The 27,931-nt window shown below is 53.5% G+C and overlaps 1 protein-coding gene and 1 long non-coding RNA gene across 6 annotated transcripts; one reads left to right on the top strand and one right to left on the bottom strand.

The window, feature by feature from the left end:
- Positions 1-1,264: 1,264 nt before the first annotated feature.
- On the bottom strand, positions 1,265-23,908 carry rhpn2 (rhophilin, Rho GTPase binding protein 2). Of its 5 annotated transcripts, none has more exons than XM_053864980.1 (15): positions 15,438-17,828; positions 15,278-15,366; positions 15,028-15,156; positions 10,922-10,997; positions 10,356-10,433; positions 8,716-8,840; positions 8,262-8,428; positions 5,537-5,724; positions 5,306-5,462; positions 4,617-4,736; positions 4,359-4,553; positions 4,205-4,281; positions 3,334-3,480; positions 3,008-3,163; positions 1,266-2,802 (listed from the first exon to the last, which is right to left on the bottom strand). In XM_053864980.1, exons 3-15 carry the CDS (start codon positions 15,126-15,128, stop codon positions 2,539-2,541), a joined length of 1,851 nt encoding a protein of 616 aa, XP_053720955.1. In that variant the 5' UTR covers positions 15,129-15,156; positions 15,278-15,366; positions 15,438-17,828; the 3' UTR covers positions 1,266-2,538. The 5 variants fall into 5 exon arrangements, with proteins under 5 accessions (XP_053720954.1, XP_053720955.1, XP_053720956.1 ...); XM_053864976.1 differs by lacking the exons at positions 15,278-15,366; positions 15,438-17,828 and adding exons at positions 17,935-18,050; positions 23,719-23,904 and having other exon boundaries at positions 1,269-2,802; XM_053864977.1 differs by lacking the exons at positions 15,278-15,366; positions 15,438-17,828 and adding exons at positions 17,935-18,050; positions 23,719-23,904 and having other exon boundaries at positions 1,269-2,802; positions 4,235-4,281.
- On the top strand, positions 7,620-23,450 carry LOC128758724 (uncharacterized). Its single transcript, XR_008414542.1, has 3 exons — positions 7,620-11,024; positions 11,131-11,237; positions 19,431-23,450. It is a non-coding gene; the product is annotated as an uncharacterized LOC128758724 (long non-coding RNA).
- Positions 23,909-27,931: the final 4,023 nt, after the last annotated feature.

Genomic DNA, 27,931 nt, shown 5'->3' with positions numbered 1-27,931 from the left:
ATGCAAGACGAGTCTGTACCAGGAGAGCAAACACACAGTGAGCCATAAAACACAAACTATCAACTATGGAGGACGTCAACACGAACGCTGGAGTCAGAGACGACAGAAGGAAAACCAAGAAGCCACGCGGAGCAGGGAGAACACAGGGAGTCCAAATATGAGCACCAGGGTTTAGAGTGGCGAACAGAAGATCATTCAAGACGACGGATAAATCTACGCGGGTAGAGAGGAACGAACAGAGCGGATTACCAGGCGGAGCAAATGAAGCAAGCGATCCGGCGCACGTCGCTGGAGTCCAGGTGACAGGACTCAAGGGACCAAAATAAAAGCAGAACCATGACACGGCGTCTGGACCAGGCACCAGGGTTCAAACGCTGCCAAGCCTGATCGATTGTCGTGCAAGAGTCAATCATATCAGTAACAACTTTAGCATAATCTCAAAATTCATTGAACTCACTATGGATGAATACTGTGTATAATAATTAGGATGTAATGGGAATTCTATTCAATATTTCTATATTGGAATCTTTCTTCAGTCGCTCCCGGGTAGTTTGTCTCTGACGTGTCTCATGGCTCCTGACTGTTCGCCATTGCTGAGGACAGAACATTATCGATTCATCTTCCGTTCCCAAATGATTCTGTTCATATGGTCGACGGAGCCACCTTCATCTGTATGAATGCAGCAACTGTATCCCCTCGTTTCCTTCTCATCTCCATCATCACCATCATTTCTCCCTGAGCTCAGACTCAAATGTGAGGGGAACTGGAAGACTGGAACTACAACAACACAGATGGCTGCAGAGGTGGGAACAGTCTTCGCCTCATTCTCATGTAGGAAGGTGACACACGTACCGTTGTGCTTGGTCCTGAAGTATTAGATGTGTTTTTCAAGCATTGCAGCACTAAGAAGAAGTATTGGTTGCATGAGTTCATGTCATAGCAGAAGCCGTTGGAGTTGTCACCAGCTGTTTGTTTAGAGGGACTCACTTGATTCACTTGACGTGAAGATACTTTGTGTCGAAGTAATACTAGCAAATGTAGTTAAAAGTGTAATACTTGCTGGAGTAGCAGGTGGAAAGCTGCGGCTGCTGTACTGCTAATGTAGTGCTCAAGCCTAATTGTAGTATTTGTGATTGTGACAGTCACATGAGCTGCTATCCTGTAACGGTGAGCTCTCAGACATGGCGCAGGTGATGCAGTAGAGGTGCATGAGAGAGCAAACCTCACTGGTGTCAAGGAAGCTCCAGCCAGCCGTGGACACACACACCCGTGAACCCCTCACAGGAGAGACTCCCCTTCAGAGGGAGCAGTTTTGGGAGTGATCCGGATCACTCCGTCCTCCCTGCTCTGCTCCCAGCCTCGCCCCCACCTCACCTCGGGCGGGTTCCACACCCCAGAACAGCACACACCTGCCCTTCCCCCACGTTCTTTTATTAAAGTCAGACTTACACTGAAGGCACGAGGAGCGACACGGATCAACGTTCATGAGTGGCATTTTCCTTCACCAGCAGAGGGCGCCACGCGAGCGCCTCAGAAGATTCATTCCTTCATCACAACCAAGAGCGACAAACCCACCGACACCTTCATATTTGGGCCATGTAAATGATTTGATTATCAAACGTGAATAAGAATCTACTTTGTAGACAAAAGTTGGTCCAACACTGAGTCCAAGGCATCAGGACACAGCGCCACCCCCAGGGTCCTGGCAGTCGCAGAGGAACTACTCTGAGTCTCTGTTGGACGACTGAAACCCCAAAGGTTTTGGGGGTGTCCCTGCAGCGCTGGGATGTACCTGTGTGGCGCGCGGCAGCTGAAGAGTCAAACTCCACCACACCAGGCGCCAAAAGACAGGCGCACAGGTGAGTCAGGACAAAAGGGCAACGGTGTCCGTTTTAATTCCGGGAGGATAACGCTGCTAGCATTGCTGCCCTGCCTCTGTTCTCAGTCCACTTGCATCGTCGTTTGGAGAAGCTTGTCTGACGTCGATGGGCTGCAGTCCCCAGGTCGGTGGTGACAGGGCTGAGAAACGGGACCGCTGCCGCCCGGTGATTGGCTGTTGTGGAGACCAGACTCTTAAGACATTTGTGGGGAACACAGTGGGGTCGGCCGTGTGGCCCTCCACGGAACTGCAGTCCTCACAGGTTGTCGGCGTACAAAAGTGACAAGAGCTCAACATTAGAGTTTACAAGTGATTTTAGCAGCGTATGGTGGGATTGGAGTGGCCGCCAACGAGCGACGTCACATGCCAGCGGTAACCAGACAAGAGGTCGGGTCAGGTGAGGATCAGCACCTCCGAGTCTGAGGCTCTCCCCACAAGAGGAAGAGAGCAACAACACGCCTGAGCTGCGACTCGGCGTCGACCAGCCCAGCCCTTGTCTGGTTACTGCGGCGTGTGACGTGAGCTTGGCGCACCTCAGGAACATTTTCCCACGATGCTTCTGCGCTGTCCTCCACTGGTCTGGAATGTAGTGCGTGACAATCCCTGAGGGTGGCGCCATCCGCTCTCCAGTCCCGTACAGATGAGCACACGGGGCCAGGTCAGTAGAGGGCGCTGTCGTTGAATGCGCTGGAGCTGGGGAAGCTGGGGCTGGGCTTGGTCCAGGGCAGCGTGCCCGAGTGGTCGGCGGTGGGCAGGCTCAGCGTGCTGGCGCTCTTCAGCTTGTTCTTCAGGCCCCAGCTCAGGAAGGACGACTTCTTGGTGACTTTACGCGACTTGGGATTCTTGTCGTCGTCGTCCAAGTCCAGGCAGATCATGGAGTAGGTCTTGGGGAGGTTCCCGGAGAAGGTGGCGCTTTTGGTGGGCTGTGGGCAGAGACGGATGCCAGGTTAACACTGGCTTGGAGTGTGTTTCCCTGCAAACTTGTATAGCTGTGGTTTCACCAGTCCCCACAAGGTTAGTGGGGGCGTGGCTTATGGTCAGGAGAGGTCCTCACAAAACATCATAACATAACACGTGCCCGCTGGTGTGTGTGTGTGTTCAGGTGACAGAGAGAGGGAGCCCACCCACCATGGAGGGCATCATCTCCATCAGACTGACCACCTGGATGTCCGCTCCGTCCTCGCCGACGTCCTTCAGCAGCCGCATCACTTCGCTGATGCTCATCCACTTACAGTCTGTGTCGCCGACGGCAACGATGAAGTCGCCCTCTTTCAGCCCGTCAGCCTGGAGACCACACACACGCAGGTGACAAGTCAGTGGTTCGAGCCCGTGTGTCCACAAGAGTGTGAGAAAACAGAGGCTCAAGTGTCAGCTGATGATGGTCCAGTCGGTCCACTCCACCAGACCGCCTCAACAGGGACCAAACTGTGAGCGACCACAGCAGGAATACTCACAGTGACTGGGTTGAGCGGGTCCAACGACACCACCTGGACCGGGGAGCCGCCCTTCAGTGTGAAGCCCAGGTCTCTGTCCACTGGCCGGAGCCGTATCGTCCGTGGCGGCGTCCAGCGCTGCTTCGCTGAGAACACTGACAGAGGACCCTGAGAGGACACGGTCACATGAGCTCCGCTGATCACACTCTCAAGACATCTGAGGACGACTCCCCACGACATGTGGGAGCTCTGGTTTCCTCCCACCATCTGGACATGCAGTGGTGCACTCATGACTCTGAACGGTCTCTAGGACTGAGGCGTGTGTCTGTGTACGTCTACATCTTTTTGAGAATGGGAATGAGTTGTGGCCAAAAGACTGAGAACATGTTGCCCAGTCCTCACTCCTGTTAGCCTCAATCTGGGGGTGAAGACTTCAAAACGGTCCTGGTTCAGCTGAGCCATGTGTAGGGGGAGAGAGAGGCTGGGGAAAGGGTGATGGCCAGGAGAGGTCCCCACAAGGATAGCAGTGCCAACAAGTCTGTGTCCAGCTGTCCTCACGACTCAGTCGGACAGTGTTGACGTCCCTGAGGCTCAGGTGGACAACAAGAGAGGCTTGAGTGTTAGCGCCACCCAGCACCACAGGCCGAGGGAAGGGAGCCTCAGCTGCGAGTCCAGTGACATGACCTTTGAGCCGAGCTCGGCAGGATCGGGGTGCTGCGTCCACACAGGTGTTTGGTGTGTTTCCCCACCGTGGTGTGGAGGCAGCAGAGCTGGACACTCGTCTGTCTTCAGACGTGACCTCAGACGCAGATCTGGAGGCTCCACGCCGAGCACAGAGGAGCTTGGGTCGGACAGCGTTAGCCAGGGAACGGAAGGTTAGTAGCCCACGTACCAGTCGGTGGAAAAAGTCCACCACTTTCACCTTGGTGATGGGCGGGAGCTGCATCTCAGCTTTGTGCTCCGTTTTGGCTGCAGAGAGAGAGAGGAGGGGGTCACGCCCAGGAGGACTCGAACCATCAACCCCGCCCCGCGGGTCTCCAGCTCACCTATGATGTCGGGGGCCTCCATGTAGTCGGGGAACTCGTCCTCACGCTCGTGCTCGCTGGACTTGTGGAGCGAGCGCTCGTGGCTGGCCTTCAGAATCTCCTGCAGGACCTCCAGCTCGTGCAGCTGGTGGCACAGAGCGTAGATCCTCAGCGCCTCCTCGTGGCCCAGGATGGCTCGGCGGATGTGAGCCTTGCCTGGAGGGTCGGAGGGAAGAGGTGAGCGGCTGTGGCGGGAGGAGGAGCCACTCGTCCACTCACCCACACATTCGCGCTGGTCTCGCTTCTTCAGGATGTCCTGTGGGGACCGGCCCTCGGGGATGGAGTCGTAGACTTGGGACAAGGTTTTCTCCTGCTGGTCCTCGTCATCACCGGGCCCCACTGGCCGACACGAGACCATCAGAGACGCTGACACGTACGGTCGCTTTGCATGCAGTCAAAGTGGCTCAACAGCAACAGCAGCGCGAGTAAACCGCTCACGCTCGTGTTTTGTTTTTTCACCCAAAAATAAGCGCCCTTTACCGGTTTCAATCGCAATGACCTCAACCGGACAGCAGGTGGCAGCATCACAGAGGAAGCACACAGCTGATGCCTTCCCGGAACTTTGAGTAACAAGTGGAAATCTACAGTCTGGACCATCTCAGGTTAGGGGTTAGGGATGTTAGAGCCTCACTGAACCCGGAAGGAGAAACTCCAGCTGCTCTCAAGCTGCGCAGTGTAAAAACCAGCGGGTGGTTTTGCTGTCAGCGCTGCCGCAGGCGGCCTGCCTCTGGAGCAGGTCCAGCCTGCTCTTCCACCAGTTCAGGCGCAGATCCCGTTGACGTACGTTCACGCAGAGAAGGCTCTGGCACCACTTGCTGCACCACCCCCGTCCACAGGAGGTCCCCAAGAGACCACACATGGCGCTAGCATGCTAACAGAAAAAAGCTAATGACAGCGGGGCGTCTTACGTTGGTGGTCCAGAAGTGCGGACGCCACAAAGTAGTGGGCCATGGAGCGGTAGTGGTGAGTCTTGACCTGAGCGTTGGTGGACCAGAAGGAGGGCACGTTGTCTTTGACAGGCGACTGGATCATGGACTGGTGCACCTGATCGTAGACCTCCGAGACCTGGGAGGAGGAGAAGCCACCATGAAGGAGCGAGAGGACGGAGGAGGAGCCCTGTGAGGGTCCCGCTCACCCACCTTGGCGGCCTCCTGGGCCATCCTCAGCAGAGGCAGGAACTGGTTCCTGATCCCGGGCAGCGCCGTCTTCTCGAACAGACACTCCTGGGACTGGGCCAGCATCATCCGGATCAGCGTGCTGAGCATGGCCGGACTCATGTCGTAGCTGGGGATGTGAGTGAAAGTCTCCTTCAACAGGTTCAGGACACCTGAGGATGAGAGCGCCATCAGACACCATCCTGCTCTCGTCACACACAACTACACTACCAAACCGACACGGCCGCCTAGCGTGCCGGACTTGACCCGACTCTGAACTGGACTTCTAGCCGGAGTCCTCAGATCTGCATTGGACACTCACGCACGCCCTGTGCCTCCGCACTAGATCCGGGCCGGGTCTGCCAGGCGGGCGCTGCTATCTGGGACCTGACTGCCAGGTTGAATTGATCGATGGAATTCAACCACGTCATTTATTGTGGGAAGAATTCATGGCAATTTAGTCTAAAATTTCCCAGTGCAATGACGTCAAACGGACCGCAGCCTACTGCCAGCTTTAATTGGCTTTGGGAATAACTAAGGATAAACTCTAAACTAAACCACATGTCAGTGTCAACCATGTTCATTGAGCAGTAATGAATCCTAACCAACCTGAGGAACACAAACCACGTCCAAGTGAAAGAAAAAAAGTGATGTGAGAGTTTGATCCGGCCGGAAGGCAAGAGACTGGTCTGGATCTTTGCGGAGGCACGGAGGAACCAGCAGCCATGGAAAAGCTGCTGCCCTGATCAGGAAGGACAAGTGTTTTCCTTCCTTGCTCCCACGCAGGAACCAGGACTGATCGTGAGGAGCCATGCTTCCGCTGAGACGGCAGGTCACCGCTTGGATTTTTGTTATTATTTCTGCATGACATTTGTGTGGATGGCAACACATCAGTTACACATTGTTTAACGAAAGAAAGACACTGATGTGAACACACGGCTCGTGACGAGCGAATGAGGCGTCCTCCTCTCCAGCGCCACTAGATGGCGCTCTCAGCTCAGAAGTACGTGGATATGCTCAGCCATTTCAACGAGACATGTTTAAACTAAGGGTGGCCCCTATTGTGCTCTGACAGTAACGCACCTTCAGCCCATCGCGACACTCAACTGCAACAACACAGCCACGCTGCTCTCAAGAACACATCCGAATCCACGTCCTTCTTCAGCACTTCCCCTCCCAGCACGTCAGCCTGCTCCACCTTCACCTGTCTTCACCTCCTCCTTCTGCGCTTCCACGAACCACCATGGTGGTCGTCTGCTCCTTCTTTGGCCTTGGTCGACCCTTCTCCGTCCAACAAGTCCCCTGTCTCTCCCCTGCACATGCCCAAACCACCTGAGCCTGGCCTCCCAAGCCGTGTCTCCAAACTTCTCCACGTCCCTCTGAGACTAGACTGAACTACATTGGATTAGGTTAGATTTATTATGACATATAGTTATTATACTTTACTCGTGTGTACATGTCCTGGTTTCTAATCTGATCACCCCCAGTGAGAGCTGAGGTCTCACTATTGTCACGCTGCTCTTCTGTCACAGCTCCCGCTGCCTGCACTCTCCTCTTCTCTTCCATCACTCAGTATGACCGAACCCTTGAACGCGTCATGAAGGCTGGAGGGAATTCTTCAGGCAGACACCTGGACGGCTGAGCGATGGTGACAACTGGTCCAGAACTCAGATGAGATGGACACAATGTCTCTGACAGAAATGAGGCAGCTGCTGAACAGCACAGTGTCTTCAACAATTCTGTGCGTCTTCCTGCAGTTGTTTGTTCTGGGATTGTTCCTGGATAAATGCACCGTTCTCTGCCCTCCGTAGCGGTCTACCTTGGAAGGCGTAGTCCTGCTGGACAGAGAGTGACTCTGGGGTTCAGCAGGGGCCCAACGCTGCTGAAGAGAACCCTGGCAAGTACAGGCTAGGAAACACCACCTTGACACTGAGGACAGCTCGATCCTACACTGGATTATTTCAAAGCTCCCAGGAAGCACAGCGTCCTGCTGCAACCAAGACCAAGGCTTTGTCCCATGTCTCCCCCTGACACTAGCACTTGGTTGTGAGCGCCCTCCGACCACCAAGTCAAGCGACTGACGTCCCTCAGAATTGGGACGACATTTGATGACATCGCGTGTTAAGACGGCGTGTCATTGGCTGCCGTGCTTGTTTCCTGCATATCCAGTGTTGGAGACGTTTTGGAAATGACAGCTCCAACGTTTCTGCAACCTCTTGCATCGGCGCTGATCATCTCACTTGGTTTGGTGAACCAGCAGAGGAGAAATGGGCGGAGCCTACGTTGCAGCGATAGACGTCTCAGAGGTGTGAGGATGCTAACATTAGCCTGGATGCTAGCCCACTGTTGTTTGTTCAGGAGAACTCCAAACCTACTGTTGAACATCCATGTGGTATTGTTCATGTTGTGGGACACGGTGGACCATGTGGCTCGCTGACGTGTGACAGCAGAGAACATCAACAAAGGGAAGCGTCGTCCTGGCTTCTAACATGTCCCTGTTGTCCTGTCCAACACTGTTGTGAAATCAAGTCCTTTGGTCTCCTGGACATCTCTCCAGTGAGGAGGAGTGGGACACACCACACTCAGCCCAGGGTCGGGGGGAGAGATGGGACACTCTTCTCCCTTGTGACTTCACAGGTCGGTGAGAGGATGATAGGGACCTCCCACCGTGAGCCTGCTGCCCCGATCATTCAAGCTACAGTCAACTCACCCGCCGCCTTCTGGAAGGATGAGATGGCTTCATCCAGGCCGACAGTGGTCTGGCGGTCCGCACGGGTTCCGATCTGAGAGAAGAGGGCGGCGATGTTGAAGAGGATGCTGGCCTTCTCCAGAGACAGGTTCTGCTGGCACAGCGGGACCCCCGTGAAGGAGTCGTACCTGAGCCGGAGAGAGGCACACACGTCACGCTGAAATCCACCCTGGAGGGTCCAGGACCGACAAGCCGTCCAGGTGAGTTCACATTAGCGAACTGGAGGGATTAGCGGTCAGACGTCAACACTGCCCAGGCGACGCGCCGGCTCCGCCCACTGACATCATTAGCTGCTTGCTCAGCAACAGCATGTTTGAGACTCTAATGAAAGGAGGCTCACGCCCTTCCAGTCATCTGTCACGATCAAGTGCCGCGAGTCCCTCCCTCCTCGCTCACACCCCTCACTCCCTCTCACCAGCTGAAGAAGATCCCATTGGGCCGGTTGGGGCCAAAGAAGCGACTCTCCATCAGAGGCAGCTGACTGTAGTACTTGGCCAGCAGCTCCACCCCGGCTTCGTTCCGACTCGGAGTCCTACAGGCCTGGCGGAGGACAGAGGAGACGGTAGTTAGCTCGCACACACTGAGATGAGATGGGAGCGACGAGTGGCACCGGCGCCGGACCAGGCCGTGGCTCACAAACACATTCTGCTATTAACGGTGTTGGAACTTTGGCAGTGACTATCAAGCCCCTCCCACCTTGGCACCAGGTCACCACTATAAAACGCAGCAGTGATGAGACGACAGGGTTGCCAGATCTGGCAAATCCTCCCAACTGTGCAGGAACTTCAGACATCAGTTCATGTTTGACTTCATCGACCGTCACATCTTAGGAATGAATGAGCCGACATGAAAACACTTTCACAGCAGGGGGCGTCACATTGAATCTTTCGGACATGGTTTCCAGTCCAGGGTATTTCTGGAGGTGGTGCTCAGAACTTGTGAAATTATACATTTTAATGCTACTTCTTCTTCTTCCTTCAGCTTCTCCCTTCAGTGGCGGCCACAGCGGAACCTCCAAACCTCATGTCCTCCTTCACCACCTCCATCAATCTCCTCTGTGGCCTTCCTCTCCACCTTCTGCCTGGCAGTTCCAACACCTCAACATCTTCATCTACCAATGTACTGGCTCTCTCTCTCTCTCTCTCCTCTGTCCATGTCCAAACCATCTCCATCCAGCCTCTCTGACTTGGTCTCCTGAAGACCTGAGCACATGTGCTGTCCCTCTGATCCTCTCATCATCCTGCTCTCACTCCCAGAGAGAAGCTCAGCATCTTCATCTCTGCCTCCTCCAGCTCTGCCTCCTGTCTTCTCCTCAGTGCCACTGTTTCCAAACCATACAACGTTGCTGGCCTCACCACCCTTTTGGACCCTTTCCCTCTCATCCTTGCCCACACCCTTTTGTCCCACATCACACCTGAGACTTTTCTCCAATGATTCCATCCTGCCTGCAGCCGCTTCTTCACCTCTTCCTCACACTCTCCATGGCCCTGGACAGTTGAGCCTCCACCTTCTTTATCTCTGCATCCTGTAGCTTCACCTGTCCACTTGGCTCCCTCTCATTCACACACAGGGATTCTGTCTTACTGTGGCTGACCTTCATTCCTCTCCTTTCTAAGGCAAACCTCCACCTCTCTGGCTAAAATCTGCCACATATAGTCTAGAAAATACAGTACTTTAGTACAACCCCTTCGTCCCAGAGTCCACTTTTTGGGACCTGACCCGAGGAAATCCCACAGTGGGCTGCTCACTCTTTTCAGGCAGTCGGCCACACCCACCAAGGGTGCGATGACATCAGCAACTGCTAGCTACTGCGGCACTGCTGGAATATGGTCCAGATGTTGGAGTGGCACAGTCCCGAGATGCCACAGTTATCGCCTTGCTCAAGGGCTCAAATGCGTCAGTGAGGTGTGATTCAGGGCGTCTCCTGCGTGTCTGTGAGGAGCTTCAGCGCTGAAGAAGCTCAGCATGAGAGGGTGAAAACCTGTCAGCTGGAGGGGTTTCTTCAGGTGTGTTCCACGGCGAGTGGTGAGCTGTGTTCCTCTGGCTGCGACTCACCTGCCGCAGGTCCATCAGGTCGGCAATCTCCTCCTCGTAGCTGTTCCCATCCTCGCTGTAGTGCTCCAGGATGAAGTCCTGGTGATGAACGGAGACGTGTAGATTACCGATGGCTGTCTAACCACAGTTCAGGAGGACGGTGGTCGGCAGGAGACTCATTCTCAGCCAAAGCAGCCGCGGTCTTCGTGTCAGACAAGTGTCTTCACCCAGTGAAGGTTAATCGCTCTCTACAACCTCACGTGGCGTGGCGTGACGTGACGTCAAGCATGTGAGACGCCGCCTCAGGGTTGGAGGACACCATCGTGAACAACCAGAACTGGAAACGCCGACATTTCCAAGCCGTCCTGAAGGCAGCGTGACCCACTTCCTTTATGGGTTTGCTGACAGCGCAGCTGACCTGACGTGATTTGAATACGGAACTGGTTTCACAGTTTAACTCTCACGTCATCTCGGCGACGTCTTTTTGTCACGTTAGCTGCAGAGAGCTCAGTTGAACACGCACCACTAGGAGGCGCTATGCTCAGTCCCGCCAACCCTGGAACAGAAGAACCACCACACTCCAGTACCTTGAACGGCGTGGAGAAGTCCACTTCTTTTGTCTCCTTCAGGCCGAGAGCGATGAGCGGGATGTTGGCCGTTTCACTGGAAGAGGAAAGACAACATGTCAAGGTCGTTCAAGTTCAACTCAGCTCAGATCCATACACGGCAACGACGCTACGCATGGCTTAGGTTTGCTGCATTGATCATTAATTCAGTGTTTTCTGGTTGTATTAAGGCTTCTGACCACTAGTTGGCAGCGATCCCTCAGCCCGCCCAGGACACCTTGGACCTGCTCCCTCCAGGCAGGACCCCGGTCAGGACCCCAGCCTCATCTCCATCCAGGTTAGTGAGGACAGGAAGTCCGTCTGAACGGACATCAGCGTGAGGCTGAGAAAGTCCGGTCTAATCTGCGGTGCAGTTTAATGAGCGAGGTCTGGATGAGGCAGATGGTGGTGCTGCCCAGCACAGCGGGGGTCCAGGTTTAAATGAGGCTCTGCTCCGAGCCGCACGGCTCCTAATTGATCCTGAGCTTCATGGTGGCTGGTTATTTGAAGTTTATTGACAGAAAACAGTGGTTACGCAGCAGTGCTGGCCCGGCCCTGCACTGCTGCTGATGGAGAGCAGGTCCGGCGGGTCATCAAAGGCCCGGAAATGTGAGCTGCATGGACGTCAGCCTCCAGCTCTTCGGGTGGAATAGGACAAAATCAAAGCGAAGCAGGGAGTGCTGACTCCTCACACAAACATTAAGCCACAAGAGAGCGGTGTGAGGAGCGTACACGCTGTCAAGACTCTCACTCATTCATCACTCCAAGATAAGGCTGCATTCCTCTGTGCCGCCAGCTCTGTGAACCACAGTGAGTCCATTCATCAGCAGCTCTGACCCACAGATCCACGACGGCTCACACAGGAGGGGTGAGGGGGGCAGGGGACCCCAGAATGTGGAGGAAACACACACCTTCCCTGCTCTTGCTGAACGTGTTTCAGACGATGAACAGGCGAGGCTCTGGTGGACGCCAGAGACATCGCTCAGAACCACGGAGGTCAGAAGGCCACTGCAGGAGGTGGACGTGAACGGTTCACCTCGAGCAGCTTCCGAGGACACGAAGGTTCAGCACGGCGGCAACATTCTCACGCCGTCTGTGTGCTGAGAATCAGGGCCACAACATGGACCCCAGCTGCGCACGTTCACCAGGACACCCACTGGCTTCCCAACTCCTGAGCCATCACAAACACCAGCAAGTTCAACAGTGAATCGGAAAGTGATCATCACCTCAGCATTGGAATGATGATCCATGTCTCAACATTTTCCCACCGGTAACCGAGAATTGACATCCAAACATCTGGAGCGTTTCTGGAGCGCGGCGACATTTGCCGGCAACAGTGATGACCTCATCAAAGTGCGCCGAGAGGCTCGACTGCATGGCTAGCATGGCTAACAAGCTAGCTCACTGGTTCCCACGCACGCCGCTGAAGGGCCCGGACAGTGCTTTAGCAGCGTAGAGACTGGCATTTGGATCCCTAAGGCTGAGATTGTTCAGTAGCTGTTGCCAGCTCGTAGCCAACTGTGAGCCCCAGGGACAGCACCACCTCATCGAGGAGAAGCCCACCCCTCCTGTAAGACTCTCAAGGACTTGTGCCGCTCCTTTGCTTCCGTTGTTTTCAGGTTTGAGCCGGAGCATGTTCATCCGTGGAACAGTAAAAGTTGTGAGTTAGCTCCACTGAGGCCTAGCATCAGTTGACCACCCACCAGCTGTCCGTGTCCAACAGCAGCCATGAAAGGGCTGAGGTTCGATTAAACTCTGCACGACATAGACGAGCGGGTGAGGGTCCAGACCCTGAATAGAACTAGTGCAGATGTTTGGAGGCCGAGCCCCAGATGTGTTCTTCCACGGAACAGTCTGAAACGCAGCGCTGGCTCGCGTCCCACTCTCCTGCATCACAGGTGTGGCAGTCAGGGCGGACTGAAGCCGGCTGGGCAGCACGTGTGCAGGAGCAGCAGTCACGTAAACTGCCTGTGGTTTCAGCCGCGCATGACTTCACCCTGGAACCAGCTGAGAAATCAAAACTCAGATACTGGGGCCGGTGGGAAAGTGGAGAGAGAGCAGGGTGGGCGGAGTCTTTGTGGCTCACTGCGCTCCTCAGGAGGGACGGACCGCTGGAGATTTGTCACTGTACTGTGTGCGTCAGGTGTTCCTGAGACCACACAAGGAGACGGCGGGACGGGGAGACTTGCTGTGTTGTCTGTGTGAAGCAAGAACGGAACGGCTCGGCAGGACCTGGACCTTCACAGCACAACTCAGCAGAACGTTGTGAAAGGAGAGCATGGAAAGCTCTCGAAGAGACGAGGCAGCACCAAATCCTTCCAGGATGCTGGTTCTGCGGGGACCGTTCTGCAGTGTGGCGTCATGAAGCCAGCAGCCAGGCTCTTCACCCAGACACACAAACACTTACTGTGCTCCTCCATCATGGACCTCCTCTTCAACATTCTTGGTCCAACAATGTCTCTCCCCTCCACTAGCCATCTGTCCTCCCTCACCGTGTCTCCACATGTCCCTCTGATAGTTCCTGAGCTGGACTCGAAGATAACAAGGTCCTTCAGCCTGAAGTCCTTCAGATCAGCAGCTAAGCTCCAGACAGTCTGCTCTTTGTTACTAATCGTGTGAAGAAGCAAATCCCTCTCTCTCAGCCTCAGCAGCTCTGAAGAGCTGACCAGCCGGAGAACGTCCATGTCTGCTCTGGGGCTAGCATTAGGAGCATGATGAGCGTGACCTACTGGAGCAAACCGGATTTGGGTTTGTGGTGGGAGGAGCATCTGCTAACAATGTCGCTGCATTCGCACTCAGCTTAAAAACCAGGGGTTGAGATTCAAACTCGACAATAACTGGGTTCCAGTTTGGTTCAGGTGAGCCAGGGGGAGAGGCTGGGGAAAGGGTGATGGCCAGGAGAGGTCCCCACAAGGGTGGAGGGGTCTCCACACACTAACTCTCAGGAGGATTGAGAGGTCCAGAGTGAGTTTGAGGCCCTTGTCCTAAACAAGGCTCATCACAGAGGAGCAACACCAGACTCCTGTGCCTCATCATTCATGATGGTGGTCTTCTGCTGGCAGGAGCCACTCACACCTCAGGTGGCTGGATGTGGAGCTCACTGACACTCCGAAGGTTCGGCAAGGAGCTGTCCACTCCCTCGTCGCTGTCTGAACTGAAGTCACTCAACCCTCGGCTCCTCTGAGCAACAAGAGGAACTTGTTTCAGGGTTTCAGCTGGTGTTGACGGCTCGTCGCTAATCCAGCTATTGTGCTCGGAAACCCGCACGGCCAGTTTCGCAACAACAGAACACTGGCGCTCCATTCCCTCACTCAGCACTCCATCATCGAGCGTCGCTCTGAAGGATGAGTCACCAGCCTTGTGAGGTCTAACCTCAGCCGGGTGCGCTCGCACATGACAGGTCCTTCCTCCGCTTCTGACAAGAGTCAGAACCTCTTCATACCAGATGTGTGGATGTCCTCCACCAGGAGGAGGGTCCCATGGTCAACATCACCACAGCAGCAGTGACTCCTGCTCGCACTGTCTCATGAGTCAAGGCTGGACACTGGCAGGCGCTTCCTGCACCTTCACCTCCCTCAGGGGTTCAGTGCTTCCCCACATGGTCCAAGAGCCTCATCAAATACTGCAATACTTGTCTTATTTTGCACCGACCAGTGCAGGTCAGAGATGTGGCAGCTCACGAGAAGATGCTATACATAAACAAAGCAGAAGTTTTGGGATGAACCTGAACGGTTCTGTTCATGCTCCAGCCCTTAATGAAACGATAAAACTTGAGTGGAGGACATGAAAAGACAAATCTCCAAGCTGGACCCCATCACCACGCAGGTCCTACCGTCAGAGAGACCATTACACTGCTCTCTCCTGCGGAAATAGACCTGTTGGTGTTGATCAATGACAGCATCAAACTGTGCAGGAGGAAACACTGGGAGCTGATCTTGAGGAACCAAACAGAACACTGAGGTCACAGCTTGTTCCAGACCATCACTTGTCTTATCAGCAGAAACATGAGGAGTTCTGCTGGCTGGCAGAGGCAAACGTCTAGCTCAGCTCCCCTCCTTATCTGTGGAGCTTGCTTTCCCGGGACTCACTGTGTGTTCTGGTAGACCTCCACGGAGCTGTTGAGTCCTTCCAGTTGTCCCGTCAGCAGCTGCAGGTTGGAGTTGACGTAGCTGAGCTCCAGCAGAACCATCTCCTTCACTTTGTTGTTAGACGTGGCCCTGCACAGGAGGGAGAGCAGTTAGCACACGCGCCTGGTCCACAGCAGCCGCAGGAACACGCAGCTAGTCATTATCCAGCGCGACTCGACCGTCAGACCAGTGCTCTGCTGGAGCTGCTGACCTCAGACCTGCGTCACTGCCTTCGCTCGGCAGCTTCCCCGGACGCTAAATGGCAAGTATTTTCGCACCTGCCCGGAGGTCGGGGTCAACCTGGAAAATAAAGTGTCCAGCAGCTATGAGGAACACAGAGGACTTGCGAGAGACTGGCAGCTTGTACAGACCATCTCAGTAGGTCACATCACTGATCATTTCTTTGCCTCCACCAGTAAGTCCGACCCCCGATAGAGTTTGCTGTCAAGGACAGAGCTTCTCATCCATCCCACGGCTTCAATCAGAAAACAGAGCAAAATGTCCACATGACAGAGCACGCTAAAGCTAGCATGTCACGATTTGTCATTCATGTGAAATGGATCGTGGAAGGAGCACAACACAATCTCTCCATACATCACACCACCACTGCGCTGACTCTGTGCAGCATTTGAGCTAGCAACAGGCTAAAGCTAAGACTAGCGGGAGCAAAGCACTTGCCACCCATCATTGTTAGCTCATGTTAGCAATGAAAGTGAGTGACTTCCTAGCACAGCGGACATGTCCGTCTGCTCCTCAATAAAAACCAGCTAGCGTAGTTCGTGACCCTAACATCCTTCTGCTGCACAAGCCCCCTGCTAGGAGTAGAGTCCTGACAGATGAAAACACCAGCATCCATGAGATGCTGCGTCCGTCACCGGATCAATTTCAGAAGGAGAGAGGAAACCACAGACGAGAGCAGAGTCTCCCGGGTCTGCCCCGGGGCCTTCTCCCAGTGGAACACCTCAACTGGAGGAGCAGAGGTTCTCCTCTGAGTCTCTCCTGGGTGACTGAGCTGAAACTCTAGTTCTGGGTTCAAACTTTGTCTTGTGGCTCAGCTCTTAAGTCGCTCACTGGAGAACAAGAGACCGCCACACTCCTCCTCCTGAGGAAGATCTCATCTCCAGTCTGGACGGAACATTCCATCCTCCTCAGAGAGAAGCATGTGTAAAGGTTCATTTGAGCTTATCTATTTCCTTGTGTCCTTGATCGGCCTTTCCATTCAGCCCAGAATTCCTGCCCTTCAGAGGGGGAGGAGCAATAACTGCTGGAGCGCAGGACTGTCTGACACCACTAGAGTAAACAGACGTCAAAGAAAGACTCGTAAAAGTCATTACTGTGGAGATAGGAGAGGTGTCAGGAGAGGAGGAGGTGTAGTGTGGAAAAACCCCTGAGGAGAAGCAGGGAGCACAGGTATGCTAGGAGGAGCAGAGTCAGCGGAGGATGAGCTTCAGCTGATACTGATCGACCAAAGAATGCATGACTCGCAGTTGATGTTTGAGCATCGCTCCTCCTCAACACAGTCTCCGGCCCGTTTGTCTGGTCATGGGAAGCAGCTGAGGGGCCGGCGGGGGACAGAGGCGAGGTCCTCTTCAGACTCCACACATGCCACACACGTATCTGCCGGGACTCCGCTGAGAGCCCATCCTGAAGCTAAAGCCAGCACCAATGGATCTGAACGGACTGGGACTGATAATAACCTACTGGACTGAGGATGAAGAGTCTGGAGGACAACAGACGTTTATTTCACCCGGTCGTTAACGTTCACCGCTAACACGCTCGCTCAGGCCTGGCCGACTCACGGCTCTCTTCACCCAGTGAGCCGCAGAACTGGCTGCGGTTTTGGTCAAGTTGCTGTTGAGATGATGGTTTATACAGGAAATGAGAGGAAAAAGTACGAGCTAAGTGTTCAAGCATTGTTCAAAGACTTGGACTTGTGTTTACCTTCGAAACATAAACAATAAACCTTGCTGCACATGCTCCAAGCCAGGGGGGCGGAGCTTGCAGGTTCAATGGTGGCGGTCCTCAGACTCGGAGCGTCATCAGATCCACCATCAACACGACCGACATGACTCACTTCCATGTTTGACTTTGTCCTCCCCTAAACTAAAGGGGGGACATTCGGAAAATTGCCCAAAAAATAATTAATTTCACCCAGCTGACCAGGTCGGACGGAAACGACCGAATCCGTCGCTGTTTTGGAGTCCAGTGCAGTGTTCATCAGCCACTTCAAGCTGAAATGTTTGAAAACGTCTGGAGTGGAAACTCTCATAAATGCAGCGCTCTCTGTATGGGAGTCCTGCTACAAGCGGCCAGTATGGAAATATTTCATGTATATTACATATATAGCAACGTCTCAAGAGATTCGTCAAAGTGCAGTGTCTCACATCAAATTAAATGTTTTTCAGTTGTCCTTTTGACAGAACAGGTGCTGCATGCTGCGAGGGTTTTCTATTGTTTTGCCTTCTTGAGGAGGGATATAAAAACGTGTCTGAATTCAAATGATTTAATGCTTCATTTTTTCACATGCACGCAGACAAGTTCATCAGTGATGGGCAGCAACAATCCTGATCGGAGCATTGTGTCCTCAGTACAGTCACATGCCGAGGGCTTGACTCATCGTGCAGCTCCTCAGTGACTAGTCAACTTGTGTGCTGCGATCGATGGATCATAAGACACATCTGACACCAGGAAGTGGCACAGTCAGTCGCCATAAACGCGGCGTCTGGCGCCATAAAGGTGTTTGTTTAACTGCAATAAAGTATGAGGCGCGGTGGTGGAAGATGCCCGAGAGGAGAGACACGACACACGCGTTGTGCGCCGACAGACCAGAGGCACTACAACAAGACTAGCGTGATCCTGGCAGCTTACCTGAGCAGGTTCTCGGCTCCGGCCCTCATCCTCATCTGCTTGATGATCTGCTGGTTCAGACTGGCCCGCTTATTCTGCAGCTTGCTCCGTCCAGTTTGGGCTAGCGGGTTGCATCCCTGTGAGGGGGACAAGAGCGCGGACACTTGAGCACGGAGGCAGGCTGGAGAGACGCGTGGTGATGACGAGGGTCATGTGACCGAGAGGACTTTTCTCTGCCGGACCATAAAGGGACACCAGGCCTTGGGACCTCTGCGGCTCTCAGAGTCGCACCAGATCAGTGACTCGCAGCCAAGAGCAACCTCCCCACTGTGAACAAATCCCACTTATTCCCCAGAGACGAGACACAACCCCCACTTGCATGTTGGCTTTACGCTAAACGGTGGAGTTCGACCTCTTCAGTTAACCCTTCCATGATCGCACAGTCATTTCAACCTCAGTAACAGGTGAACTGAGGAAAGGGCTCTGAAATGACAGGAGGAATCGCAGACTTTGATGCTGCACCTCTCCAGACAGTGGAGGAGTCGGGAGCTTCAGTCGCTGCAGTGGCTCAGAACTGGAGCTCAGTGAGAGCTTCACGCCTGAGCAACAGACCTGTCCCTCACCCTCTCGCTCCCAACTTCAACACTCCCCTCGTCTCCCTCGCGGTCAGCCCGTCGCAGCAGCTCGGGCTTTGCTACAGGCAGTGTTGGACCCTGCGGACCGAGAAGCTGGCGTGACCCTGGTGTGACATTATTTACTCTGTTTTAATACACAAAGCCATTGATGAACAACAAGCACAACACCTTCTGAGAGCCGGCGTCACACTCAGACCTCAGCTGAGAAGACGAAGAAGACGCAGCTGGATCTGGATTAACTCACCAACATCCAACTAACGTCAGCGGAGTTCAGGACCACCCTCCATCACACCTTGTCTCTGCTGGCAGAATGTGCTAACCATGTTAGCGTTTGGCTTTGTGCTGTTTTGGTGGACACTTGACTCGAGTTCTTCAAGGTTTGCCTCAAACACGAGCCCAAAGTGTAACTTCACGTTTCTCAACCTTGAGTGCTCCTCCCGTCCCAGCATGCATTGCAGAAATAAAAGCTTCCTCTTGAGCGTATCTTTGTCTTTCTCCATGGCTGATGAGATTAGATCGGATTGCTCACCCACTCTTGTGTTGCTAATGACACAGGTGCAGAGCTGCTGGTGGCTAAACCCATTTCAGTAGAACGAAACAAGATTTGGATCAACTCCATTCATCCATTTTTCAACGACCCAAGAATGTTGCAGTGCAACTTGGTTTTATTGTGAGCTTAATGTGGTGGAAGCTGCCTTCATATTGCGTCAGATCCTGGTGGCATGGTCTGTGCTTGTTGGTCCTTCTGGCCTCCACTGTCTCGTGAGTTTCTTTCTAGATTGGATAAACTTTCAGAGCGGTTTGAAAAGTGCATGTCTGACCAGGAATAATGGGTTTCATGAAGTAAAAGTTCTTCATTTCACTTGTGGGGTTCGATTTCAGGTCGAGGACTTCAAAGTCATCTAGAAGAACCAGATCAAGTGAGATGTTTCCGTCGTCGTCCCCGACACAACCGTCCTCAGCTGAACACCGAACCATGAGGCGGGACATCTTTAAGTCAGGACACATGACTTGGACTCCGCCGCATCACCTGACTGGGTAATGATTAACCTGAAGCAGGTAAGTCAGCGTGGCTATTTTTAGAATCCCAGAGGACGAGGACGCGGGCGTCGTCAAGTCAAAACTGCGAGGGAGTGGCCGGTTACCGTGGCAACACTCGAGCCATAAACCTGTTGACGCGATGAAACTGGCGATAACATACGACGCGATGATCCCGATCTGTTTATCAGTAACTGTGCAACCCATCCTGAACCGGACCGAGTGGTGCAGAGAGAAGATGTTTGGTTTCAATCTTCACTCTGTGGTCCATCGAGACATGGTCCACCCTCGCTCACACTTGAGCCACCTGGCTTCATCTTGGTAGCTGCTCAGGCTTCCTGCCAATCGTGGCGACGCTAGCGCACTGCCACAAGCGTCTCGCGGCTCTCAGGCCTGCGTAGCACGTGCACACACAGTTTAACCTCAAAATAAAACTGTCAGAACCAGGGATGCACCGATACCCGTACTCACACTTCGGCCTGGGTCCTGGGCCTAAAAATCTAATCTTTCTTCATATTTTTGTCAGCACTAATATACGCTAACTAAACAGAAATAAACTTGAATTTCGGCAGGAATGTAAACACACTGCATCATTAAGTACATTACAAAAATGTCAATGTTGAATTGAAGCTGCACTTCACCAGAGGCTTGGATCCAAACCAAGATCATCAGGTGCTTCAGATGTAATGAGCTGTGACTGTCACATGTAGAGCGTTTCATTCATCATTTCTCCTGACACCCTTCAGAAGAAGCCCAGTGACACAGGAGCGTTCGGTTTATTCACCACATTTAAACGTGAGCGATTGTTGTGACGCTCAGATCCACATCCAAATGATCATTAGTTTTGGGAAGATCTCCAACAAGCAACTACCACTGCTGGTGTGAGTCAGAGCAGCAGATGAGCGTCTGACCCTCTGAGGTTCTGACGCGAGGTGGAAACGAGGTCCGGTTTCACTGAGTGGCCTCAGTCCGTGTGAACAGCCGGTGGAACTCGCAGAGCTGCCGTTTCACCACATTTGTTACGAGGGAGCTCAGTCCGCGTCTTGCTGTACTGGTTTTGGAAAGAACAGGTGTCAGTGCAGCCCGAGTCAGGACACAACAATGTTCTCGAGGTCACCACGGTAACAAGTCTCATGGGAAGTTATGCCTCCCTGTTACCCTCCAACATGCTCGGAGTTTGAAGACACACAAACAACGTTCAGGAGGCGGCACCGACAACAGGAGTCACAGTTGGTCTGAACCATTATGAGCACCACAAACAAGCAACTTCTTGATAAATGAACGCTCACTTTGCTCGGAGAAAACCCGCCGGGTGAGAGGAACCACAAATTAGCAGTGAATTTCACTGATTCAAAACTTGTACTTCCTGTTTACGTCCAGGGACGCCATCTTGGAATACGCACAACTGGAACGCAGCAATAGCGCCCAGCTCAATGGATGCTGGTAGCTTTGTTTTTGTTTTCATCAATTAAAGAACTTGCCCTCCTCTGTTGGAAAATAAACAGATGTTTGGGTCATTTACTTTGCATCTAGACGGGAAAACGGTGGGGTTATTTATTGATTATTTATCTGCAGTTCAGTGTTTCATGTCTGACTGACTTGAGAATCCATATCGTGCGCACGCTGCTCTTGTTTGTATGAATTCCTGAGCTCCTCCGAGAAGGTCAGTGCTCTCGCTGTGCTTCTGCAGCTCATGATGTGTGACGCGTCCTGACCGTCGTCCCTGGTGCCCAGTGAGACGGCACCTTGCCCGCGGTGAGTGGTGGCACAACAGAGCCTCAGTGTCCAGCGCTCATTAGCCCACCACAAAGACGCTTGTGTCAGGCTTCAGAGAGAGATGACATAACAACCTATTCAGCCGGACCTGACCCACTTCCGCACCTTCCCAAACCCACCGGAGCTTCATCGGCTTCCGAAGATGAGGGAGGACGGCGGCCATGACGCTTGCCACACGCCGTCTGTGGGAGAGAGTGGATCTGGTCTGGCCTGTGCCCGGGACACATGTTGTCAATTTGTGTCTGTGGTCTGACGGGAGGAGCGCTGCCGACTTTCCGTCCCCGCGCCGAGACCTGCCAAGCTGGAGGTGAGGCAGCGAGCCGCGGCCCAGGGAGCCGTCCACCCACGTCTCACGGCCTAATTGCCCGCAATTTCCTCCAGGCTTCGATCAAAAAAGAAAAATCACGGGATGATCCCAGACGCTGAGCATCGGAACATTTCTGCCGAGGCAAGCGTTTTCGACCCACTGACGTCATGCTCCTAACAGCTTTTACCAGAAGAACCAATCCAGACCCACAGCTATACAGTCCACACTGTCGATGGTCCACAAGCTTCATGCACAAAAGCAGGACCACTCGGAGGGGCCCTCACATAGTGGGGTCCCATTTTTCAGTACCTTCTCTGGCCAGCTGGGGGCGGTAAGAAAGAGATGTGTTGAGATCAACTATCAGTAGAACAACCGCCCTGAAGCGCTGGGTTTTGCGAGTAGTTTGAGTAGCGGTAGCGCTTGTGGACACAACAGGAGGACTCGGGTCCAGAGCAAATGCCTGGCCAGTTCTGAGCCAAACAGACTTTGACCTGGGACAGTGTCCAACCCTGTGGGGGTGTGAGATGAGGAAAGTGAGTGCAGGGCTCGGCAACTGAGGTCAGGACGGGAGAAGATCATTTGGAGAGACCAAAGAGATGCAGCTTTTCCTCTCCGCCATCTTACAGGGTCACATGAGGGCCACATTTCAGCTCACTCGTGGAGCTGTTCTCATCGTCATTCCTTCATCTTGAAATCTGCTGAGTCAGCACGCACACACGCAGCAGCTCGGAGGAGGATGCCCTCCGCGGGACTGGCACGACTACAGGAGAGCGGGCCACGGCCAAGGTTCCCCCCCAGACACGACCTGCGGTGACGGCAGACTCAATCTCCCAGTGACTTGCTGGAGACAGGAAATGAACTGAGCCTCAATCCAGACAGTGTTCAGAGGAGGATTTGGGAGCTTGGACTTCACAAAGGGCTCGCTCAGGAGAACCATCTAAACAGGCTCCACTGTCACAACACTCCGTGAAGAGCAGCAGTGCGAACCGTGAGCGACGAGCCTCGGAGTGAAAACACCTTAGATAATGTGCTGACCCGCTGCCTGGGGACCAGAACCAGGACCACGAGGTCCGGAGATCCGTGGAAGACATCAAACCACTGTATCAAAGGCAGCCGCTGGCGGACGTTTGACCCAGCAACGTCTCGCCCCCGACCTTCTGAGACTGATGACATCATAGCTCCGCCTCTTGCCCTAGCCGTCATCACGTCATTCAGCAATAATGCAAAAGATAAACACAAGCCCTTCAGCCCCGATGTTTTCTCGGTTTTTGGTGGGTCAACTGCAGCGCCACACGCAGGCCTGGCGTGTGAACCGCACCACTCTCAGGCGTGGTGTCTACAGGGGACCTGGCTGATGAAGTTGGGCTCAACAACAAAACAAAGAAAAGGTCTGACCCAAACATGAGACAGGTCACAGAGACAGGACCTGGCCTGAAGCGTCTCAACAGCTAGCAGCACGGCGTCATGTCAATTATGGGATGCCTGCTCACCAGCTATTCAGCGTCCTCCATTACATCTCAGTGGGCTGCGATAAGGAGGACCTTACCAGGCTCCTGGGAGAGGAACGTGCTCAATTCTCCACCATCGCTCGCCGCTCATGCACCACCTGGAGCAGCTGGCCCTGACAGGTCGCTGCTGCTGCTGCTGACACCTCGTGCCACCAGCCGGACCGACCCAAGACCACCACAGAGGCTCTTCTCAGAGAGTCTGAGTGTGCCTCCCTCTGACTGCAGGAGATGAGTTCCACCTCCACAGAAGGAAACCCACTCACCTCCAGTCACCCAGAGAGAGGAACCCTGCTGCGACTCGTCAGACCTGGGGGTGAAGTGGCCAGACACCTCCCCAGAGCTGGCGTCCAGCTGAGCCACCGCTTCTGGTGTGCTGACCCGAGTCCAGGCTTCTTGAGATGTTCCCACCTCCCCAACATGTTCTGGGTCTGCCCCGGGGCCTCCTCCAGGCTCAGCACCTCACCAGTCCACAGGAGACTTCAGAAGTCCTCTCTCGGTGACGTCATCTCGCCCGGCGACAGGTGAAGCGAAAGCCACTCACCTTCCTGAAGTAGTTGTTCTCCCCGCGACCCTCCTTCAGGCCGTTCGGCAAAAGCGCGTCCGTCATGGCGAGCACTCCGAGGAAACACTCGGCGTCACGTTGGGCTGGAGCTCGGCGGGTGCGCGACCTCTCTCTGGCGCGCGGGGGTTGCTTCTGTCCCGAGAGCTGCCGGACCGTCCGAGGCGCGAGGAGGACCCGCCCAAAGTGAAGCCCGCAGGGCGGGCTCTGTGAGCAGGCGGCAGCCGATTGGCTCGCGGCGTCTGTCAATCACCGTGAGGGACAGCCTACAAACACGGAACCTGATTTGCTGGCGCACTGACGCGCAGGCGCGACGTTTGAAGTCTGAACCTCGTCCTCTGATTTGATTTGTGTCGCTCAATATTTTGGAGTTCGGGGTCGAAGTTTGCCTTTAAAACAAAGACTTATATGAACTGCTTTTGTCTCACAATATAACTGAAACAATATCACGAGAAATTCGTTTGATGTGTTTCAACTTAATTTTTCTAATAAATTGTTTTTAAAAAGTCCTCAAAAAAACTGCTTAAAAAAGAAGAGTGTCACTGAATTAAGTGACATTTGAAATGTGAATTTGGCTGAAACCAACGTCCATCTTTGTCACTCCAACATTGTGTTTTACTGAGTTTTACTAAGCCGAACCTGGTGATCAGGGATCTCTGAGCGACTCCTTCAGTAACCAGCCGGGCCGGTCCGGTCACCGCTGATGTCAGCGCCAGAACCGGTTTCCGTCAGTTTCACACGCAGATTTTTCTGTCACAAAGAACAGCAAACAATGCTCGTAAGTTGCGTGTCTTGTAAAGAGAGCGAGGTTAATACGGAAGCGACAAGCGTTTGTTCGTTAATGCTGAGAAATAGACGTGTGTTTTGGGGTGGGTTTTTGCTCGTCACCTTTCCAGCCATCAGAATCATTCCTGAAATGGCAGTTGCGTGTTTGTGCTGGGTGTCGTCATCAGCCGTGTAGTTCAGAATGTGCCGGTGGAAACAAACACTGGTGTGGTGTTTCCAGATGCTCTTCTGCCCTCACCCCATGTTTTGTTTTGGTGCATCAGGAATCCAGGCAGGAAAACTATACGCCATGTTCAGATCATGATCTAATCATATATGCGAGTTTTAGTTTTGAAAAACAAACTCACGCTCAGCTCTTTCAATTCCGCACTTCGACCAGCAGATAGCGCTGACAGGTTGTTTTTGTGAGCAGTCAAATAATGCTGCTGCCCCCTGTTGGCCAAATCAGCTCACATCAATTTGACTGAATGGCGGCGTTGGGATGTAACAATGTAACTTTGTTTGGAGCAATAATGTCATTAACATCTGCGGAGCCGCAGTACATTGTAACTGTATCAAGAAAATATGGGGGAAAATGTCGATGTTGCAAGCTTTTTGGGGCGAGTGATTGGCCCTGTGGGGACCGCGGTCCTGCAGACACGTCCCTCTTTGGCTTCTCCTTCAGCGCTGAGACGAGACAGACGGCTGTGCTGTTGTTTTCTGTGTAGCTGGTGTGAGATCCGCTGACTGGAGCTGGTGACCTCTGACCCAGCTGAGAGTCTGAGCTGGGACCAGAGGAGTCATGGAGCACCAGCAGCCATTGTGTGGGAGTCAGTGAAGACGGAGCAGCGCTGCGGGATGATGAAGGTGGAGCGAGACGGATGGTTCCTCGCGGTGGTGTCCACTTCATGGGACGTGTTGCCTTCAGCTGAGATGCTGTGACCATGTGCCCACTCCATCTCCCCTGACCTGGACTGGGGGAGGAGCTTCTTTGTCTCACCTCCACCTGTGTGTGTAGGACAGCAACACTTGGTCCTCAGGGAGTTCGACCCTCAGAAGCCACAGTAGCTACAGGAAGAGTAGTGTCCTTGAGAGATGAAGCTGACCTCGAGACAGGTCAAACATGAAGGTTACAGAAGAGAGAGAAGCTCAGCCATCCAGGAGAGACCCAGACGAGATCCCGGCGTCACGTCTCCTGGACTAGTGAGGAGGTCTGTGGAGAGATAAGGTCTCTCAGCTGAGCCCCTCAGAGAAGCGCTGGAGGAGGTTTGTGGAGGGACAGAACCTCCGACCTTCATCCGAATGAGGAGACCTTGCTCCTGCCCTCTGCTGAGTCACAGTGGTGCGAACACAGCTGCAGGACAGCAGCAGCGGGAGTGATGTGATCCAGAGCGGATTCGACTCGTCTCACTGGTGCGAACACACCTGCGAGGCTCCCCTGCTGGACACGACTGGGACTGCACTCGAGTTGCATCAGGCGCTCACAAGCAGGGCTGAAATCAACTCCCGAAGAACGGAAACAAGCGTTGGCACGCGACCGTCTCTATTGAACCACAGCGACATCTGGTGTTCAAAGCGCGAACTGGCAAACCGCACATCCGCGAGCGCGTCTGACCTGAGTCCAGGTCGCGCAGGCAGCAGCTCAAATGAAGAGACTTCACCGAGTTCCTCAACGGTGACGTCATGGGCTCTGCCCCAGGCCCTTCTTCTGAGCTCGCGCACACCAAACGCAATTAGATTGAACTATGTAATTACATACTGCATATATTTCATTTGTAAATGTTGTGATGACGCCACCCTAAAATCTGGGCTGTGACTGGTTGGCGCACCGCTCCTTGTCCCGGGAGGTCACACTCACCTTGAGACTGAGTGCTGTCTTGCTGCTCTCGACTGGATTGATTCTGAAATAAAACTCGCATTTGGTGTGGAGCAGAGGTGGACAACTTCATATCCCTAGGGGCCACTTTACTTGCAGCGCTAATAGCGAGGAAATTGAGATGTAACTTTTAATTGAGTTGCTACAACGGTTTATTAAATAGTCAAATAGGAATCAGCATTACACGCTAAGATAGACATTCAATTTAATAACCGTTTAATGGAAGTAATCCAAATATAAATCACAAATATTGGAAGGCGCCGGCAACAGATCCACGGATAAAATCGTGACATGCTGTTTACTTTGCCATAGCTGGCAGTGGGTCTCTACATGTTCTTGGTAACCGCACGCGAGCAGGACATTTACAACTCTACATATCATTTAAAACATTAAAAAAAAAGTTTTAAAGAGTCACCGAGGGCGTTGGAGAATATGCAGTACGAACTGATATTGGTTCACTTGAATCAGAGCACTGAATAAGCTGAAAAGTACACAGTGTTGCACGAAGCCGGGATCAGAAATGTGGCATCATGTGGTCACAGGAGTTCGTGCCTGTCGACGCATCTGTGAGTTGCAGCGTCGGAGAGGAGATGCTGAACCGGTGTGTGTTCGGCTTGATCTATATTTCGATATGACCGCCCAGCGCCATGGAACCGACCCATGTCCCTGTAACTAATTCCTTCCGACTCCTCGTCGTCGGTGCGAGTCATCGCTTCCAGAATTGCGTAATTTGAATGAAAAACAGACCTTTGTTTACACGAACCTGCTCTTCTTCCTCGCAAACCGCTCGACTTATTTCCTTAGCTGCTGAAATGTTCGGAGGCCCGGCGACGTCACTATTAAGCGACGATGTGTTTTGCTACGGAGCCATGTTTAGCTCTCAAGTGGACCCAACGATTGAACGACAGCACAGTGTGTTTCCTCGGCAGTGAGGACACCACACAGCTGAGAAGCTCTGGTGCTCTCTCTCCGTCTGCTGCCCACCCACTTCCTCCTGCTGCCGTCGTCTAAGAGCAGAGCTGCTCTCTATCACCGACGCCACTACGTCTCCTGGTCAGTCACATGACTGCCAGACATCCTGCAGCACACAGAGGCAGCGCTCAGTCCGGGGCCTCTCTGAAAGAGCGAGGCCTCCGAGCCCTTGTTTCTGTGCTGCTGAAGAAGCTGGAAGGTCTTTCATCTCTGCTGGTTCTGATGGGTCTGTTCCACCTGTACGGACCGGAGCTGCTGAGCCAAAATAGAAGTGACATCAGAGTGAGTCACGCCGTCCGTCTGAAGTTGATTCATGGTCACGTGCACGCGCTCGCTTCAGGATCTGGGCCGGTCAGGGCTCCCTGAGTTAAGCTGCCCGCACCCTCCCGGACCCAAACACCCGAGACGCTTGTGACCCCATGGTAGCTGAAGCTGTACTGCGCAAGTTCCTGCGACCCCTTCACTGTCTTCAGACAGTGGAATCATGGGGAGCAGCGACTCCTCCAGTCTCCTGCAGCCTCCAGGCAGCAGCACCTGCTGGGCGACTTGCGACGTGATGGGCGTGTGTTTACAGTCTGAGTG

Source organism: Synchiropus splendidus, chromosome 5, assembly GCF_027744825.2.
Source record: "Synchiropus splendidus isolate RoL2022-P1 chromosome 5, RoL_Sspl_1.0, whole genome shotgun sequence".
Classification (NCBI taxonomy): Eukaryota; Metazoa; Chordata; class Actinopteri; order Syngnathiformes; family Callionymidae; genus Synchiropus; species Synchiropus splendidus.
The sequence above is the reverse complement of the archived record's forward strand: the minus strand, read 5'-3'. Positions and strand labels throughout refer to the sequence as shown.

Excerpts from the sequence above, each read along its gene's own strand:
- rhpn2 (XM_053864976.1), bottom strand. The coding sequence starts at position 23,784 with ATGACGGACGCGCTTTTGCCGAACGGCCTGAAGGAGGGTCGCGGGGAG. Across the intron at positions 10,998-15,027 it reads GAGGTCTACCAGAACACACA|TGAAACGGCCAACATCCCGC; the intron begins GTGAGTCCCGGG and ends TTCCTCTTCCAG. Across the intron at positions 4,282-4,358 it reads GGAGGCCCCCGACATCATAG|CCAAAACGGAGCACAAAGCT; the intron begins GTGAGCTGGAGA and ends CTCTCTCTGCAG.